General features: G+C 43.4%; 1 protein-coding gene across 5 annotated transcripts in view; it reads right to left on the reverse strand.

The window, feature by feature from the left end:
- LOC107264436 (zinc finger protein chinmo) overlaps positions 1 to 20,422 on the reverse strand; it is a 63,827-nt gene that overhangs the window by 22,697 nt on the left and 20,708 nt on the right. For 3 of the 5 annotated variants that reach the window (XM_025081712.1, XM_025081715.1, XM_025081714.1), the window contains exons 3-6: positions 11,170 to 11,390; positions 10,718 to 11,007; positions 9,869 to 10,134; positions 8,803 to 9,084 (exon numbers count right to left, since the gene is read on the reverse strand). In XM_025081712.1, coding sequence (XP_024937480.1) covers positions 8,803 to 9,084; positions 9,869 to 10,134; positions 10,718 to 11,007; positions 11,170 to 11,390 — 1,059 coding nt within the window. Of the gene's footprint in view, positions 1 to 8,802; positions 9,085 to 9,868; positions 10,135 to 10,717; positions 11,008 to 11,169; positions 11,391 to 12,138; positions 12,343 to 20,422 lie in introns of those variants that run through there. The other 2 variants (XM_025081716.1, XM_025081713.1) reach the window with 2 other exon arrangements.

A 20,422-nucleotide genomic window follows, 5' to 3' on the forward strand; every position in this document is an offset into this window, starting at 1 on the left:
CCCCCCTCCCAGCCCTCTCCTTTCACTTTCCCTCATCCCGTAGACCCTCCCTTGCTCGCTCTATCGTCATCTCCTCGTCCACCCCTCTGCTAGCTGAACCCTCCGATGCCAAAAACGTCACGACCCGAAAGCCGCCCTACTCCCCCTCCTCCCGGTTCCAGTCGCCCACCCCCTCACCACCCACGTTTTACGCTTACTGCTTACCTAGCAACTCGCGGTACCCACCAGCCCCTATTTCGTCTCGTCCCTTATCACCCGCTCCATCCCTACCCCTCTTGCCCACTATTCGCAATAGTTCAAACCCTACCGAGGCATGTGTACCCACCACCCACACCAAGCCCTCGCGCTCCAACTAGGAACCCACCAACCTTAGTCACCCTTGTTTCCGCTGCGTAACTGAAGGAGCCACCCACCCCCACCACCCCCATACGTCAATCCCTTTCGCTGCGTCTTCTCTCGGCACAACCCGAAAATTACTAGCTTCTACACGTGGCGTGTACCGCGAATGTCCGCAGTACACGTAATCGCTGCTGCTACACCCCCTAGGGAGCTTTCACGGGTACGTGTGCGCTCGGCTATCAACCCCTTCGCTCTGTAACCTCGCGACCCTGTACAGTCGCGGGCCGGGCCTGCCAGTCGCGGGTGTACGAATATTACGTGACGGTTAGTTAGCCTGGCGAAATTCACTCCCTGCCTCTTCTGACGCTACGCGGCACTGTCGGCGGTGGGAGGCGAGGGGGAGAGTTTGTAAATTAAAAAATTACAGGGTTTACGTAAATTGCTGGTTTTAGCTGTTTCTTAACTCGAGCGTACGTGGATATGGGTTTTAACTTGAAAACCGGAAATAGGGTAATGATCGATATTTTAATGGGAGCAAATAAAAGTTCATACCTATGCAGATCGTAATTCGTTAATTATTTAATTAAGATTTTATTAAAGATCCTGGCCTCAATCGTGAAGATCACTTGGGAGGCTTCCGTGGGTGTGAATGAAGATTCCGGAGAAAGTCGTGACTGTGTCGTACGGAGAGAGAGAGAGAAAGGTGCAGATGGATACAAGACACTCTCGAATATTATAAATACACGATATTAAAACTTCTCGAGCGACGAAGGATCGTCAGGGTCTCTGTCGAGTCTTAGGACGAATGAAATTTCGAATAATCAGCAGTCGATTAAATTTTAATCGACAAAAAGTCAATATCGATAACGATCGATCCCTTTGTCAATATACGAAAAAGAAATTTCGTCCTATTCAAAGATTTAACGATTAACGTACGATCGGCTGGTTCGGCTAGGTGAGGATTATTGTTTTATTTAACAGGTAATTCATCGTGATAGATTACCGTCTCTTGCATCCGTATGTATAAGGGTGCCTGTATTCACTTGTCTGACTAGCGAGCGGACTGTTCCACTTGTTAAAGTTTTCCCGGGGAAGGAGCTCCCGAACGAGACGCCCAGCTCAGTCTGGATGAGACGTGGGAAAAGGAATGAGAATAAATGGAACGGGAGGATTCGTCGCAAAAGTTCCTCGACGTTTCTCCAAAGAGACGCCGAAGGACCTCCTGGCCGTGACCCAGTTACGTCGTTAGGCGGTACCCGCGTTAACCGCCAGGCGTCGCCACTGTACTTTTTCCACAGTCCATACATCTGCCCGTGCTTTTACATACTTAGTCGTACAGCGACACCTGTCGTTGAATTATTGCGAACGACCAAACGTGAAATTTTACGCATTATTTTCCCGGAAAAAAAAAAAAAAAAGAAGAAAAAAAAAACCCCAGTGACAAAGTCCATCATACACAGACCCCATTTTACCGCGTATAACATAAAAAACGTCTGAGACAGTTTTGAATTAAAAAAAAGATTTTTAATAATTTCAATTTACAAAAATTCGATAGTCCGACAGATCGTACGCCCTTCGACAAAGGGTAGTTTCCGTCACCGACCACCGCCCAACGAGACAGCCATCGTAGAATAAATCGTAGAAAAGACAGACGTGAAGTTGGCCGCGTTACGCGCGAGCCGCCAATCGATTATAAAAGTACACAAGACCCAGCTGCGCCCATTGAAACGTGCATTGGAAGCATATAGAAATCCATAGCTGTTCTACCGGCAAATAAATTGGGCCTCGCGTTCTCGATGCATCGTCCAGCGGATCGAATGGACCTAGCCTGTCCTTTCGACTGGGACTTAAATAATTTTCAGAAGGTAGATGATGACCCTGGGGCCTTACGTACGTGCCAAGAGAATGGCAAGGCCAAAAAGTTCTAATGTATTCCTAAGAATCTAACCTTCTCCGTTTGATCGATAGTAAATAGGAGGTGGGTCCAGGACAGCCCGGGGCACCATAACCTCCAAACGCTGCATGGTCGCGTCTTTAAGACTGGCAAAAGTTTAACGTACAGTCTGATATTAGCTATAGTCACTGTATAGCACCTTTATATTACCTAACGCCAGACCCCTGGCGATACTTCGCTTTGTATTTTCGAACGACGGGCAATGGGGGTAAAAAAAGAAAAAGAAAATCAAGACGAGCCAGCGGATACGAAATTACAGCAGGACGGGGTCTGGGTTAGCCAACGATGCATCGTAGGACGAGAAAACTGGCTAAGGCCGAGTTCACATTTCCAATGGAAATATTAATGGGTTAGTCATTACGTGGAATGACGCAGGGCTACCGGCGACGTATATTCTGTGCATTAATTTTTCACCGGCCTCGCGTATGGATGCGTTACGTAGTCCCGCGAGTTTTAAAATACTCGAAACGACGTTCTTAAGTATTCAAGAGTTTCTTGGGAAATTGCACGTCGAAAGAGACTCTTTTCTTTCTCCCTTTCTCCTATTCCTGTTACACTTGTTGTACTGTAGTCAGAAATGGACTTTATTACTGGAACTGATACACTTATGTCGGTTTATATATACCGGGTGACACATTTGTCTCGACGTGAACTACGGCACTTTACGAACTGAACTTCGCTGATTGGTCAGCGATGATGTTTCGCTTTATCTATTTCGTATGAATTAACTTTTTTTCTTTTTCACTTTCACCGGAAATTTTTTCAATTTAACGATTTTCACGTATTTACACCAGAGTCCAAATTTTATAAAACGCGCGCAACTGGTTTTTAGTATTATGACAAATTTTCAACATGGAACATGTAATTTAATGTTTATAAGAGAATCTTACGGTATACCTTGCGATTAGCATTGATTATAATAGACGGGTTTTTCGTGAACAAAGTACAGGGACCTGAAGGATCCAATGCGACCCCCTTTTTTTACGCCCCTGGGCCTTCGCAAACGTTCTTGTTATATATGCCGCATGACAGGCTATGGACGCGCTTCATTACCGCATTTACGACAATGGACATGGTAAATAAGTATCTGAAAAATATTTGGCAGTCTTTTTTTTAGTATGAACGTGAATATAGTATACTCTTGCCATTCTTCTTTATTAATGCGGCTTATTATAAAGAAAAAAAAATAATATTTTCTTTTGTCCGTGCCTAAAGTTGTATATATATCCGATAACTACTGTAATTCAAAGAAGTACGTATAAACTGACATTATCGATAAAATCAAATATAGTATATCACATACTATGCTACATGGATACTCGTCATTACCATTAAATATAAAGAATAAAATACTAAATATCGAAATTGAATATTTATTGCACCAAAAAGGGAGGGTCTGGATGACTGGCTGGCTGGGTGGCTGGCTGGACGGCTGGCTTCCGAGGGCAACTTAAAAACGATTGCAGATAATCGGTTCGCGTGTCCAGGCAATATTAGGCGACGTAGCTCGGCCCTTAGGAGAATCGATTTATCGGAAGGGAGAATAAAACAAGAAACGGTGAAAGAAGGAGAGAAAAAAAATACAACTAAGGTAAAACTGCTGGAAATTCATCATACGGCCGGTAACTGAGAAACAGGTGGCCAGCAAGACTTCGAATTGGCACAACTCGGCTGGTACCGATTAGCAATTATTCAGCCGTTCTCAAATTGAAAGATACGCGTATGAATAACGTTAGAATGTCACCTAGCGTCGTCATTCAGAGACGAAATTTTATGTTAGAGTCTAATAAATCGCGTTTAACTTATTTATGTGCTGAGAAATGCAATTTTTTTGCTCGTCGACAAATCTCAATACCCGACTGACGGAAATAGGCGCGGTTAAGTCGGTGAAAAAAAAAAAAAAAATTTTCTCCGTAAAAACACGTGTTCAAAAAATGTTGTCAAATTTCGTTCTCGCACTTTGGCCGTCGTTCTAGATACGCTGAGGTTAGGTTAGTCTGGTGCAACGGTACTGGCATCAGCAAAGCTTACAGACATTTCATTCCTTGGCGCAAGGAAGCAGCTGTCGAGTACGATCGGAATGGACCAGGACAGACGTCATTGGGAATCATGGTAGAGATGATTTTTATTGTGGAACAAAGATGGCGCCGGTATGAGTAACGGGTAGGACTTGCACGCGAGGCATTCAAGGTTCGAGAATCGTGTGAACGCCAAGAGAAAGTCATGCTCGTGAAGAGGGAAGTGAAGTGAAGAGAATTGAAGACTGAAGTGAAGCCAAGAACGTGGCGCAACGATGAGACCCGATACTACCGAGCTATTCCCTATAGTCGCGGCCGAAAGATGGTTCGACGATTTTTCACGCCATAGATTCCTGTTAACATTGCTACGCCTATGGATTGCTCACCCCCGTTACGCCACTGGACATACCATATAGTTTTCGAAAAAGCAAAAAAAAAATGTATCGACAAATTATCGAAAACAGTTCCTCACGCGTCTTGGACATCTTCAGAATATTGATAACTGAGAATAATTTTCAAAATTTAAATTTTTCATTTTTATCCAAATACCTCGTTTGGCGATCACGTAAATATTAAAAAAAAAAATATATTCATACACCCAAAAGGTAGGACGATATTAAAGCCGTAGGCGAATCGGGATCGTGTTAAAAAAAAATCTTTTTTTCAGATAATAGACCTCGTCTCATATAGAGTATCTTATTATTTTCTTTAAAAAAAAAATAATAATTTGCTTCCAACGAAAAAAAATTTCACGTCAGTGACTGCAAACCTGTTTCAGTGCTTAGCATCGACGAAATGCTCCTCAATGCCTACAGCATACCGAGCCGGGTTCAAGTAACGTCAATAACCGCTGCATCACTTCCCAGTTCGCTTCCCGGTAAGCAAAGTGATGCCGAGATTAAATAGTAGCCGTTTGTAGCCTACAACGTTCGTGCAGGCTAAAGTCACGGCGTAGTAGTGTCACACTCGGTGAGCTGCTCGCCGGAGCAAGAGATGTCGCAATGGCTGCACCGTTGCCTGCATCCTCTTTGTAGCGTTCGCGTGAACGCGAGCGTGAGTACCTGGGACCGCCCCCTCCACCCCCTTTCCAGAATGATCGCCCCATGTCCCCTTCAGAGCCCCGGGCCCTTATGCGAAGGGCCTTTCACACGATCGGACTTATAAGAAAAAAAAGTTCGAGGATACGATAGTCGATCGTGCATGGCAACCGAAGAGTCCGGAACGTTCTGCGATTATTTAAAATCGAGATATTTTTTTTTCAGACTTCATTATCGCGAGTGGATCGATGTTTTGTGAAACATTCAAAAGTTATATTTCGTAGGGAAAAAATTCAGATCGGATAACTGTATCGTGGAGGGAGCTATGTAAGTTTGAAAATTCGATGTGGTACGTTTGTAGGCAAGATGGCGGAAGAGACTTTAAAAAAATTTTTTATTTTTTATCTTTAAAGAACTCTACACATTTTATATCAAACGAAGGAAGTATTTTAGGACCTAATTTTTTGAGCCTTCTAAACCGCAATGGAGGACTATTTCTCGTGCGGTGTCGTCTGATTTTTTTACGTAGACGAATGACGCAAATATCGAGTGACGTCATATATTTTCACACTTACAACCGATTTTCACAATATTTTCTGTTTTTTTTTTTCGAGTTTCTCACATCTCATTTTAGTTTCCGGTTTGGTACTTGGCGCCAACCGCATCGGATGGGTCACTCCATCCTTTCACTGAATTTCAAGAACATGCGGGGTTTCCAATGTGAACCAGCTGGATTACTTCTGGATAAAGTAACGTGTAACGTTATCCATGATATTCGGTGCGGAAACATTTAAGGAATTAACAGGCCCTCTCTCCCTGCCTTCGGTTTCGAAGAAACTGCGCCGTTCCACCTCTGCTTTTTTTTTTTTTTTTTTAAAGAAATCACCGTCACATGTATAACCATACAGTACCGTTCTAGAATGTCACTTAATGACCATCTTAAATGCTGTCTAGAAAAATTCTACTAATATAAATATATATATATATACATTTTTTTTAAATTATCCCTCTCGTGCGCGAATCACGTCCGATAATTAAAAAGTACCAGTAAAGTGGTACGTGGCACCACAAGTGGCACGTACCTCGAATGACCAAAAAAATTGCCGAAAAAAATTACAAAACTAAATTCCCATTATCAATAAATATTTGTCCGCTCTTTGTGATAGTGTTTAAACCAAATATCTTCGACCTTATCATTTTTTTTGTTTCGTGTCACACGATACTCTGTTTCTCAACATGAAGCCTCTCTATCTCCTCAATCCGTATTTTCTGCCGAGAGACGAAGATGCTACGAGGCGTAACGATAGTTGCAACACTGAACCGACTCCACGTGCAGCCGCCAGGAGTGATGCAACGCGTCCGCCTCTCAGGTGCATTTTGTAACGTCCAGGAAGTAGAAAGGAATCATCAAAGGCGCCATCGATTGCTAGACTTTACGTAATTAAAGTCCCGTTCACAACGGCTTCAACGTACAAGTCAAGCACGATATAGAAAAATAATAAAATATAGCCAACAGCATACGAAATATTCACGGATCAGACATACAACTGAACAGGCACTAAATGTCTCATGTACCTAAGTTAAAAGTTAGGGTAACCAAAGAAAAGTCAAAATTTGCTTACAACTAAAAAAGAAAATTGGATTAGCACGACTGGGTACGACGTTATCGAGAAAAGCCACTGGTGACGCCGATGCGGGGACTTGGAGGGAAAAAAAAGTGACACCCGTTATCCAGTTCTGATACAATAAGATACATAGTAGATACCCAGTAAGGCTGCTACCGGCTCTTGGGAAGAAGGCACGTTCGAGTATCTTTTTTCTTTAACTCTTCTACTCTCTTTCTTGCACCGCCTTGCACAAACCAACGAAACAAGAGAGTTTCGTGCACGTATGCTTCTTTTTTTCGAAACGTTGAACGACCCGATACACCGTTAGGCGAAGTTAAACTTTTTTTTTCTCATTTACCTTATCAAAGAGCGCTGCCGTACTTTTCCACGAGTTTCAGTCGCAAATTGCACATGCATTATCAGTCGTCGATTTCTGGTTAACGCATGCAAGAGTCACGACGTAATGTTTAAATTGACTTTGGTATCTCAAGATAAGAAAACCACAGACATTTAAGATGACACGTGCGGTACAGTCTGTTTTGAAAATTTTTCAATCCTGTCTTTGTCGGTTCATCGATCAAAGGACCTCAAAGTTATCTTGATTTTCGAACCCCTCAACAGTGACGAATCAAAATCGACCGTACCAGTGTCAATTTCCATTGTTGCGTCTGACAATTGAAAAATGGCTTGATGCGTATATAAAAAAATTTTGAATTTCCCGCCGCGCATCGTAAAAGTCACGGCTGACCAATGAGAAGCCGGTTTATTACCAGAGCGCGAAGTTACCCGCAGCTGTGACGTAACTGAAGCCAAATGCGGCTAATACGTCATTCGCCAATTCCATTACAGCACACGCAACACTAAGAACTGACATCGCTTAGCGCGGTACATTCCGCGACAAAATTATGAATAAATTTAAACAAAAATATTTATTTATCCGCATCGTATATTTATCATATATAACTATGATACTGTACTACGTGGTAGGATCCCCGCCGAAGCTAACGCCTCGCGTCACGCGAAGATAACGAAAAGTTGAATCCTCGCAGGTTTCGGTAAAAATGGCAAAAATAATCGACAATCAACATTGCATATTATGGCATTGAGTCGAAGCGCGCGTGCGTTTTATCAGGTTCAACGAACTCGTGAGTCACCGAAAACACGTAAGGAACGCGTACATGCGCCAATGCTCCATTCGGCTACCAGCTAACCACGAATACACTGCAGATACAGCATTGCCGCTTTACATCTTATTCACGAACACATTAAAGTTTTCGTACACGCTTTTCGAGTTTTGACCTTGACCGGCCGCCCCGCCATCTAGCGGAGACGCCAATAATTACGGCCAAATGTGCAAGCAGCTGCCACATAAAGGCGGAATCGTCAATTCCATCGACTGTCGATGACAAGGTAGGGAGAGAGGAAGAAAGGGGGGATATTCCAGGGGGGGGAGGGATGGGACGCTCGACCTCCCTGACCGTAACACCAAAGGTTATCGAAATTCGTAAAATAAAGACGAATTCGTAAGATTTCAGTTTGATTGGTATTAAATTTTCCGGTCGAGCGATATCTACGCTGGAACGGTTCAAAAAGAAGTGAGGGGGGCAGGGGGGGGTTATTGACTCGTTCGTTAATAATTAATAAGGATTTTTTTTTGTCGCCCGAAAACGCGTCATGCCATTCGGGTATGAAATTTTCGATGAACGCGGTCAAAAGAAAAATACGGTTGTTAAAAATAATGCGGGTCTTTTGTGATATACTTCATTTGAATGGCCGGTTTAATGTTGTAATGAAAAGAAAAATTAATATTTTTTTTTCAAAATTTACGAAGGATTTTTCAAACTTACCGTCGGGCGTGGACACGGTACCGGCCTTGTTTATTTTCGTATTCCACATGGCGGGTGTAGTTGGCGCTGGACTGAGATCAGGGGTGGGTGGATGAGCAGGAGGCATGGGGCCCCCCATAGAGGGCCCCAATTGGGCGCCATGGTGTACGTGGTCCGCGGGTGGCCCGTAGGTACCAGCCTCTACGCCTCTACCGGTGTAGATCTCGCCGGATAACCTTTCGGCCAACCTTTCTGTCCTTTCGCGATCCGTCAGCGCCACTGGTTCCTGCTTTATTCGCAAATCTGTCGAAAGTGCCAAGAGAGAAATTTGCGTGAGATTCGCGCGACGAAAAGACATTTGTAAATCGTGACGAATACCTCGGTGGGGATTAAGGGAGTAGGAGGGGAAAAAAGGAGGGTAGAAAACGGAAATTAACGATTGAACAGTGAATTATTAAAATATTCATAATCCAAAAAGGAAAAAAAAACAGGGATGAAACGCATTTCACCCCTATACAATGGTTGTCCCGCGCTTATCTACCCGGTGGTAATTTATTTCACTATTTTTTAATTGAATCATATAACCCCCGTGGTCATACAAAACTTTTTGTCGATGAAATTTTTTTTTTTTTTTTTCAAAAATCAATGTCTAACAGTCAAATGAAAATTTTCCCCCAAAATATATTTTTTCAGCCGTTACACGTCTTTTCCGTTAATTTCATAAGTAAACAAAATTCGCACAAATTAGACACCCGGTACATTCTTTAGACACTTTTCTGCATTAAAAGATCGCGACGCGTTCACGGTCGCGTATTAAAAGATTCGCAACTGGCGACGACGGCTGCTTGTAATTAAAATTAAAAAAAAAAATTATAGAAGCAGGACGACAAAGGACGAAAATCGTCGGAATAATAATGAGGAACCGTGGCTGGATAAAAGAAAATGTAGGATAGGTCCTTTCTCTCTCTCCCTCTCTCCCTCTCTCTCTCTCTCTCTCTCTCTCTCTCTCTCTCTCTCTCTCTCTCCTTACCTTCTGCACCGCTGTCCTTGTGTTCTCCATTACCGCGTTCCTCGGAACGATCCCGACCTTCTGCACCGCTGTCCTTGTGTTCTCCATTACCGCGTTCCTCGGAACGATCCCGTTCCAATTCCCGTTCGAGTTCCGTGGGCGTGTGGGGCGCCGTATGGGGGTGGGTCGGCGTCTCCGAAGGATGAGGAAACGGCTGATACACAGGACTCTCGAGAAGAAGTGGATGGGGAGCAGATGCGGGCCGGAACGTACCGCCGTCCCGTAAAACGCTCGCCCTGCCGAGGGCGTCCACGTCGCTCGGCGACCTGCCATGCACACGCGTCCTTTCAAGTCATCCTTTAATTAACACCGACACAAAACCACCCCACGAGCGCACAAGCACAAGCAGATACGACACGGCAACCAAAAAGTCCCTAGGAGAAAGTTCGATAGCGACCCGAAGATAATCCATAGGGAATTGAGTTTGGAAACGAAAAAAAAAAAAAAAACCAAGATAAAAAATCAAGGAGACACGGACGAATCCCCGAATACAAGAAAGAGAGAGGGACAATAAATAACGCGAAGTGAAAAAAACAAAAAGTCCCTAGATTCACTAGAGATAAAATGAAAACAGCTACGAAACAGTTGCACCGCTAGTTACGTCCTCTGGGGACCCTAGATCGGGATCCCTTACGTTTTTTCTGTCGATACCTTCGACACCTAAAAAATTTACGAACTGTTGGCACCCCTGGCAAAATAATACGTCCGGCAAAGGTTAAGCTGATTCAGAAACAAGAGGTTTCCCATCAGGGAATGTATTCGTCATTATTTTTCTCATTGACCGACAGAGAATGCACGTGGGGGTAAAGTGGACGACGGTTGGTACCACTGTAAAGCTCAATAAAATCTAGGCAATAAATGACTCACCTTATTACCCTCTTTCGTGGGCTCTCGTAATAGTGAGACGTAGAGTAAGCGTTGGGTACAGTATAGGTAGACGCCGGCGAAGGCGCTGGCGTCGGAGACCTCTTGACGACGCTACCGCCGACGTTTCCGGCTCCGGTGATCTCGCCGGTTCCACTTCCGCCGCCACCGCCGCCACCGTCGCTACCTCCACCGCCCCCACCACCTCCGCCGTCCGACGACGAATTATTTGTTTCCGCAGCGTGCCTCTGCGCCACCGCCAATTTCTCGTGCTCTATTGAGAGGCCCTTCACCTGCGGACGGAACGAAGAAATTTTATTTTTTTTTTTTTTTTTCATTATTCCTCCATACGGAAACTTTCTCTGTTCCGTATGTATTATCTGATTGCGTTATCGCAGAAGAGACTGGCCAATTCGCCGCAACGGCAGAGCTATACCGAAATGGGTTGTACGTACTTGCAGGCATTCGGCAGCCTTGAGAAAGGAGCTAAGAGACTCCTGGGACACGTGGACTTCGCCACGATACATGAACTCGAGTAGAGCTGCCATATTGTGGGCACTCGTACCATCCAGAATGACTATCAATCCTGCGGGAGATGGTGGCATACCCTCGAACAGTTCCTGAAAGTGCTTGCTGCATGCTGCGAGGATCAATCTGTGCGCCTTGAACGTGACTCCTGTAATTAGATGAAAAACAAAATTTTTTAATTCGACCATTTTTATTTTCAATTTGTAATATTTTTTTTTCTTTTTTTACTCAAAATTAACCCTTTCAATTTCACTATTACTAAGTGCATCTTGCGCTCCAGTCGGCTCGAGCAACACCTTTTGGAATCGATTACCCTAATTAGCACAATTAAAAAAAAAAAAAAGGATGTACTTTTGCTCCTCCCGAAATTACAAAACAGATGCGCCTCGTGAACGATAAGATCCGATGGCTAACCAACCCACGTATATGTGTGTATCTCGATGAAGCCGGTCGTGCCCAAAGGGTTACCGGTCTCTGTTCCTAATTAAAAGCAAACACCTAATTAACATACCGCGCGCATTCGTATTCCGATAACGTGAACGCAGCACCTCGCGGTACTTAAAAACGTTTCGGTTATCATTGTACAAACCCAGACTCAAATGACTTCCGGTTCCTAGCCATCTTCCCGTATACGAAAGATCGTAGAGAATTTCGAAAGCGGAGATGATGAAAATAACCATATACCCAAAGACAGGTATACGTAATGAATTAGGAGTTACTTTTGAAAAATCGAAAAAAAAAAATTTTTCAAAAATTTAAAAAATCCACACAAATATTTTACACTGTAATCACCGTATGTTTGGGCACTGAAAAAAAAAACTAAAATCAAAAAAAAAATATTTTGATTTTGATGACTCAAAAATCCAATCACGGAATCATCATCGCAATCTTCTTACCATTGCGGTACATGTAAAGGAGCGTTCACAGTGCCTCGAAGATCCATTCTGCCTATTGACCTACCCCGGCTGGAGAATCGCGTGGGATTTTTCATGCGACAAGTAAACCGTCGACGAACCCTTTTTTTTTGCTCTCCTCCATACCTCCTCTTCGTAGAATGGCGGCATAAAGGCCGGCTGCCATCGGGCGACGGCAATGCCCTTTTCTTGCAGCCCGTTGGATATCTAGGCCATCTTCCGACACGATCTCATTATTTATGCCCCATGTATATATATATATATATATATATATATGTATATATAGGTAGCTAAGTACTATGACTGGAGTATACGTGTAAATGCTATCCTATCCGACATACGGTAAGGCGATATATCGCAGCGACTTGATATATGCATAGATATACGCATATGTGGATGCGGCTTTATGTTCATTAATTCATATATCCTGGACACCCTTACTATACTATTATGACCCAAGCCCCCTGATGCACAAAAACAGAATCGCGGTCGCCGTTCATGAAAACTACGTAAAGACGCTATACCCCTCCCCCCCCCATCCTCTTCATCCGTAGCTCTGATAGCGTGTGAAGAGGAAGTAGTCTTAGGTAGCCTGTACCTTGGTACCTATCCTGACTACCCATGTCACACAACAGAAGGTCCGGGAACCAAATACCATCTGGTCATGGAAACGCACCTGCCTATTGCGATGCTTGGACCCGAGTACGAAATGTATCAAGTTCCATGGGAAGTTTTACTATTGTTATCTGAATCAGCGGTACAGTGGGTACGTGATAACATCGTGAGATAATAAGAAGTAGGTGGGTGAGAGTAAAAATACGTATATCGTAAACTATATTTGGGTTCGATGTTGATAATCGAAGAATCATGTTTTAAGGGACGCTACGGTACTATTGGGGATTGATATTGATGAAACGTTTGGCATATTTGATTAAGATAAAAAAAAAAACTTTGGGGTAATAATTTATTTTAAAATTTTTATATCGTTGGAATTCGCTGTTATTTCAATTTGATTCGTCCATCCCTAATGGGTCAGCAAGATCTCACGGGGATGAACCGGTCCCGTGAAAGGGGATAATTCCGGAATCCCTCAGTTGGCTCACATTCCTGATCGTCGTGACGCGGGGCGAAGCGAAGTCAGGCGACGTCAGCCTCGAAGCAAAATCAGGAGGACAGTGCAGAAGGAGGTGAACGCGGAGCCCCGCGCATTAAAAAAAAATTTTGCAAAAAAAGTCAAACGTCACTCGCAATTTCCTTGGATTACTGACTTGCACAGGCAACTGAGCAAAATTTCGCGATGACTTCATAGTACTGGGAACCAATGTTTTTCTTTTTTCCGTCGCATATCCAAAAATTATTATCATTTCACCGCGATACTGGATCGTCACCAAGAAAAAAAAAATTGCGAATAATAAAGATTTATGTGGAAAAGAAAGAAAATACATGAAAAAAAAAAAGTTTGCAAAAATTTCACGTAAATCGTCGAAACGTGAATCAGCCAATGGCCGTGCTGCTAGGATGTCTGCCAAAATTTTTCGAAGCTCGCCCCAAAAAATCGGGACGCCCAAAAATTCTGCAAGCGAAATATTCGCGTCACCGAGAACCGAGCCCAGATATACATAGAATTAAACGGGAACGTGTCCATATCGCTGCGTCGCGACGCCGTTGCCTCGCGTGTGCAGAGGGGGCCAATGACCGTGTGCCCGAGTGTGTGCGTGCGCTGCGTGTATTTACGCATGTCACGCGTAGGCGTGAACGCGTATGCGAATTCGCAGCAGATGCCAACAAGGCAAGACGAAGAAGGAGAAGCAACGAATATCCTAACGTCGTTCTATCTCTGTCAAAATTAATTACCCCCCCACCCCTCCCAAAAATAAAGTTACAAACAAAAAATACCAAAAAAGTGGCCAAATCGAAAAAAAAAATTTTCAAAAATCAAACACCCGTTACAACGAACGAAAAAATAATTGTCGCACGCGACGTACCAAATTTATGTATTTCGACCAGAATACCCCCTCCTTCCCAAAGTAAATACGACGCCGGGCGTCGTTTCCATTTCTATAAATCGCTATTTACATAAATAAGTATACATATATATAATTATAATAATATACATAACATAAATATATATAATATAAATATATATTATTTCTATAAATAAGTAGTAAAATCGCACGACTGCCGTGTTAAGATTCTCAAATCCGTCGCCTAAAACGGATGCATCGACACGTGATACTTCCGGTACCGGATAGACAAAGTCGAGGCTCCATAAGTTTATCAAAGATCCAATGATCATCGATTGGCATCGAATTTTTTTTTCAAAATTTCACATAACCTCTCAAGGGCCAATACCAGCGTCGAGCTCGATGTATCTGTTACGCATCCGATAACTCCAACGAAGCTACCGTCGAGCTGCTCTACTATTCGCGAGCTAAAGCCAGAAAATCGTATAAATGCGTTACGGCATAACAAACGTTCACTCGTATAAGCCAAACGCCACGAGAAGTCTCGTGCCGGGAGTAACGATATGACACACGTCGCGTTGCCACCTTTTATTTTTACAATTCTTATTTTACGATTCCTCAGTATCATTAATAAGATTCTTACTGGGTCCTAATGAATGAACAACCTCCACTCCGCTACACGTCGGCATCTAAAGTGTATATATATATTCATAATAAAAAAAAAAAGAACTAGTATTAAATTATTTCATCGTTCTAACGATAACATCGTTAAAAAAAAAAGCCCCCCCGCAGTATCGTAGGAATCCCAGCGTCATTGCGAATTAATATCGAAAAAAAATTTTTTTTAATACTTATCGATCAATCGCTAGATCCGCGCTATCTTCCCTCGTATACATAATATCCACACGTGTCCAAGTCGCAGATAATATTCTGTTTTCTATACCTATCGAACACCGTCATCAGATTTCGAGAGGATAACGACCATCGGTCCCGCCCACAGAAAATTGTGCGAAAAAAATAGAAAAGGAAAAAAAATCTAACGCCAACGATCATAACCTGTACGAATGGTTAAAAATATTTCGTAAAATGACTTGGCATACCATATAAGTTTGTCAGGCTTACCTGACTTCTTTTATCGGCGTATATATATATATGTAATAGGGTAGGTGGCTTATATACGTATAGCTGAGAGAACGATGTTCTCCGTGGTTTCTTCCGTCTCACGAGCACGGCCGCGAATTTGCAAATAAAACGCGTCCGCTTACGCAACGGAGCACTGCACTCTTCGTGAGCATCTATTCATATCTCAAGGCCGAGCCAGTAGGGCGCTACAAGCCGTTTCAAGTCTTGAATGCTTAAGGCGGCCGTCGTTTTTTCCTACGTTGCGTAACCCTCCTAGTCACATGCAAATATTCCTGCAATCGTAACAGCCGCACATAGGCGCGCGTCTTTTTAGGCGTTCGTAAATATGCGTGATACGGGACGTGTTACTGGCGACGGTTTTTTTACTTCGCAGAGGCCCGTGCATTCGCGGCAAGCAAAATTGACTGCCAGGTAAATGACACTAGGTGGTGTAAATAGGTAAAAGTAATTTTTTGGATATTTCGATAGTTTTACGCAAAGTGTAAAAAGAGTGTAGATTTTTTTATTTTACGCACTTTGTGAAATTTTTCGACTGCGAGTAATTTTTTTTTTAGATAAAAAAAAAAATATGAAAATTTTGAAAAAATGTTTAAGTCGGACGTTATGTTTTTTGGGAGCTAGTATGTGCATGCGATTACACGCGTGGTTGTGTGTATGTACATACGTGGTAACGTGCGGGCGTGCAGCCTGCGTGCCAAAAAACAAACACGAATGTTGAACGATCGCTAAAAGCGTTCGGCAAACTATTTTTAGCGAACGAAAAACGCGAAGTTTCCTTCCAATGGGAAAAAACGAAGACGCGCAGAGTCGCTGAGTTTCGAATGCCGTGGGGTTTTTTTTTTTTTTTGGAGAAAATTATATGCTAAGATTATCCTTGTTGGGCGTCGATTGTGAGTTTGAATGGTTGAAAAGATATTTTGGAAAAAAAAAATTGTAATAATAATATTCAGAAGGATTGTGGTTACCAAGGCCGAGGATTCGTTGCGAACGAGGGACAATAGTCAAATGCGAATTTAATTGGAGAAAAAGGCAGGTCAGGGTAGATGAGGAAATCGATTAAAATAGCGAGTTAGTCGAGATCGAATATATAGAAAAAAATCTGCATTCGTCTCTTTTATCTCGTCGATTTAATCCTTCCTTTTTTTGGTTTTTGTTCTTCCTCGTGCTGCGAGTGAAACACGAACTAGCGTCTACGATGCGCTTTCGCGCATGCGCAACAGCGTACAGGAGTCTCGCGTAGACGAAAAGAAGAGAAAGAAAAAACAATGCACGACCGTCAGACTAGAATTCGGCGCTTTGTATTTTTCTTCGCTTTCATCTTTGAAAATAAGTAAGACAAAAAGTCCTGGCACGCCTTTGGACCGCAAACTTTTTCTACGGTTCGAAATCAAAGTCAAGGTACGTAAGCACGACTTCGATAACAATGCGTCGGTTACGTGTCGAAAAATGAAGATGGCGTATAAAGTCACACGTGCATCTTAGGAAAATATTGGAACAAAAGGATTCTTCTCTGTCAAAACAAATGTTCTATCAAAATTTAAGTCGCGCATTCCGAGCCAGCGTTGCCACCGACTCGCGAAGTTTCTCCACGTGCCACAACAACGTCTTCCAAGAAAAAGATCGACGCGACAGAGCGCGTAACACGCGATGTTCGTATTATGTATACGCACGGCCAAAGCATAGCGCTGGCGAGCAAGATAAGAACGGCAGTTTTATTAGAATAAAAATTCAGCCAATAAGAAGTAAGGGATTGGCGGGCAATGCCCTGACAAGGTCGTTGCAGACCGTCAACGGCCCCGCGATACGTACGTACCAATGAGCGGGCGTCTTCCTCTGTATCCAGCCAATGACAGCCGAGCAGCGAGGTTACGATCTGCAAATGCTAATAGCTGCAGGGAAAAACAAGTTGTACGTAACAGCCAACAAACGAACCGACGCACGGTACTCGAGCGTGCGATCAGCGACGCAATAATAAAGTCCGTTCACAAGTGCTACGAAGAATCTCCACAGTCTCCATAAATATCATTATGCAACGAGCGATTTTATAATATTTATCACAATGTTACAACGCAGTGAGACGACCGCGATAGCAAGACGGTTTTGGCGGTTATTTCCTCGAACAGCGACGAAGCGTCGACTGGCCGGACGACGACGGTGACGCACAGCGGACGGGCTTGCAACTACAATCAGATTAAGCCGGACGCTTCCCAACGACATTTCCCGACAGCGCTCGAGGCGCATTTGTGTTCCTGCGATTTCGTGTCAGGGAAAACGGAAAAGAAACGAAAAGACGAAAATACGATAGATTGAAAAAAAAGAAGCACAAGTGCTAGCTGATACGTTATAGCTGAATAAACCCGCGACGAAACGTCTGTATAAATAAAGTCAGACATAGCAAATTCTTTAAATAGAAACGTACCTAGACCCAATAACAAAGACGGATCGAAAGACTTTATTGGAGACAGATAGTCGCACTGTGTACCCACCCTAATATCTGACCTTCTTACGAGCATATCGTTCGATCAGTGTAAACACTATCAGTACGATACGAACTCGTAGCTGTTTTCATTATTGGGTATAACTACCGTCATTGAAGATGGATCGTAACGATTTCCAAGTATCTGATGCTTAAAGCTGAATCTTTGGATTAACTGCACGAGCCCGTATCGCTCTATTATGAAAAATATCGATAAATAAAAAAGAGGCAAGTAGACACGTATGATTTTAAATTATGTCATTGATTTTCCGAATTTTTCCTTTTTTCTTTTTCTTATCGACTCAACGTCCGTATAGTCCTTATCAATTTCAAGTAACTACACTATTTGCGTATTCTCCACACTATTATCGTAATAGGCTCCCCCACCTTGTAAATCCCTTTACGAAATTTCAACCCGACCCCACATGTGTATCTCAAGACGCGTCGCGACGCTATCGGCTGTGCATCTGTGAGACATCGCTGTACATTATTACATAAATATACATATATATATATACACACAGCATTTGGCTGGCAAAGCCAAAAGTCTTGCATGTGTGCCGAGTGATTACGAGAAAAACAAGCCAATGACGCACACCTATGAAAATATTTGCTACACACGTCCGAAAAATTTTTTCATTTTTTATTGTCCTTTTCTTTTCCCATGCGCCGTAATACAATTTCCTAAGCTCTCTCTTACCAGACAGTCACGATCACCGTTTTCCTTCGTTCTCCCCATTAATCCAATAAGTCTCACAATATTCTCCCAGAAGGTGACCGACGTATTAAATTAATTAAATTAATAATAATCCCATAAGTTAACCGGGTATGACGTTTTCTGCAACAATGGCCAATAATGCTCGTCCTTATTACGCAACGTCAGGCCAGGCGCCTCGTATCAGGACATCGGATACTTTAAAATAATTTTTTCCGAACGACCCGACCAGTTCTCCCAGTTTCCATTGTTATATTATTTCATCCAGTTCCTTCATTCGACTCGTTCCAGAATCCGTCTGTTCCTACCCGTAAAATATTTCACAAATATATTTGTTGCTGCTTCGCGTAAGATTCGCGTGTTCACAGGTGACAAACATCAGATTCGTCGAGGGACGGTGAGCATGGTGAGCAAAGAAAAAAAAAAAAAGATGCTCGATGCGTTCAGTCATAAACAGATACGTCGAGAGAGGGGAGTGACGGGGGAGGAAAAAGAAACTTTATCGCGTTACGCTTATCGGTATCTTGTGACTTTGGTTATCGATTATGATTCCGACCTGTTTTTCGTTCGAATCGAACGTCCGGCATTCGTGGATTCACAGTGCAGTCTTCGCAACGCTACAAGGACGCGCGTGTCAATCTTATCAATCTACGATTAATTACCTCGGATCCCGTATCGACACGTGTTGACGCAACAGAGGCCCCCAAAAACCCAACTTCATACAATTTCTAAATTGACAATATGAACCAGCAGTGCCCTCTAGCCTCGTCTGCTTCGTGCCACGTAAAAAAAAATGGCAGTCAATAGACACAGCGGAGAGATTTTGTCTTCGATAAAATCGACGAAAAAAGATGCACCATTTTGAAAGTGTAAAAAAAAAACATGTCTGAACAAAAAATCTACAGGGCAAAGACCCGATGTCAGGGACCTCGTCGGAAACGTATAAAAAAAAAAAACAGACCTAAATATTTTCATAATTGCCCCATGCACATTCGCCATTGGCTAATCGGCAATCGAGGGGTGTCCAGGGATGTTTCACGAGGGAAGCCAAAGAGAGAGAGAGGCAGCAAAAATCCTGGGGTCGAGCTAATAGCCGGCATCCTGTTGCATCAGAGTCAGCCTTGACTCCAGGAAGTCTACTTTGCCTAGCAGTTCGTGTTTGCGTTCCAAGTGCGTTCACTCCGTGGAGTCACCCGCGACTCCCCGCTGCCCCACGTTCACTCGCGATACGTACCCAGAACAACCACGTACAAGGTCTCCGACGTTCACGTAGTACCTTGCACTCCGCGGCAGTCATCGTGCACGAGTCAGCTTACGTGTCAGGCAAAAATGTCTAACCTTCCAGATGTTCCCAACCGCCAGTGACCGTTGAGACTCCGCCCCCCCGTCCTAGAGCGAGGAGTTAATCCCATCGAAGAAAAACACGAGACAGTCAAAACAACGAAGGGCACGAAAACCAAGGGCGTCCCGCATAGCAGTGGCTATACGAGGAGTTAGAGTCGCTTTGAAATTTCTATGTAAAAGTCAAGGACACTACAGGAATTACGACGTCACGCTCCGTCGGTAAGGTAGAAAGGTGTATACAAGATCCGAGAAGCCATAAGATAACGAGTAAGCGCGTAGTGAAAAATATACGTGTTTCGACTATACACTACCGGTAGAGCCTTTGGATACGCGTAGGAAACACGAGCCTTGGGAGTTAGCGCGCATCGTCCATATATGTAGGACTCGAAACTATCCTATCTCCGCAATCCCATGCTCGGGCGTGTGATTCCTCGGGGTCAATGAAACAACATACTTGCAATATTCTAGCGCGTGCTGGCAGCACCGGTCGCCTACCTCGGCCGTGTCACGGCTATTTATGTTGCCCGCGACTCTGAATCAGCTTATTACGTGCAAAATAATCAATCCGCTCTTGCGAGTGGGGAGGGGAAAGGGGAGTTGGGAGGAAAGAAGAAAGAGAATGTT

Source organism: Cephus cinctus, unplaced genomic scaffold (assembly GCF_000341935.2).
Source record: "Cephus cinctus unplaced genomic scaffold, Ccin1 Ccin1_scaffold0169, whole genome shotgun sequence".
Lineage (NCBI taxonomy): Eukaryota > Metazoa > Arthropoda > Insecta > Hymenoptera > Cephidae > Cephus > Cephus cinctus.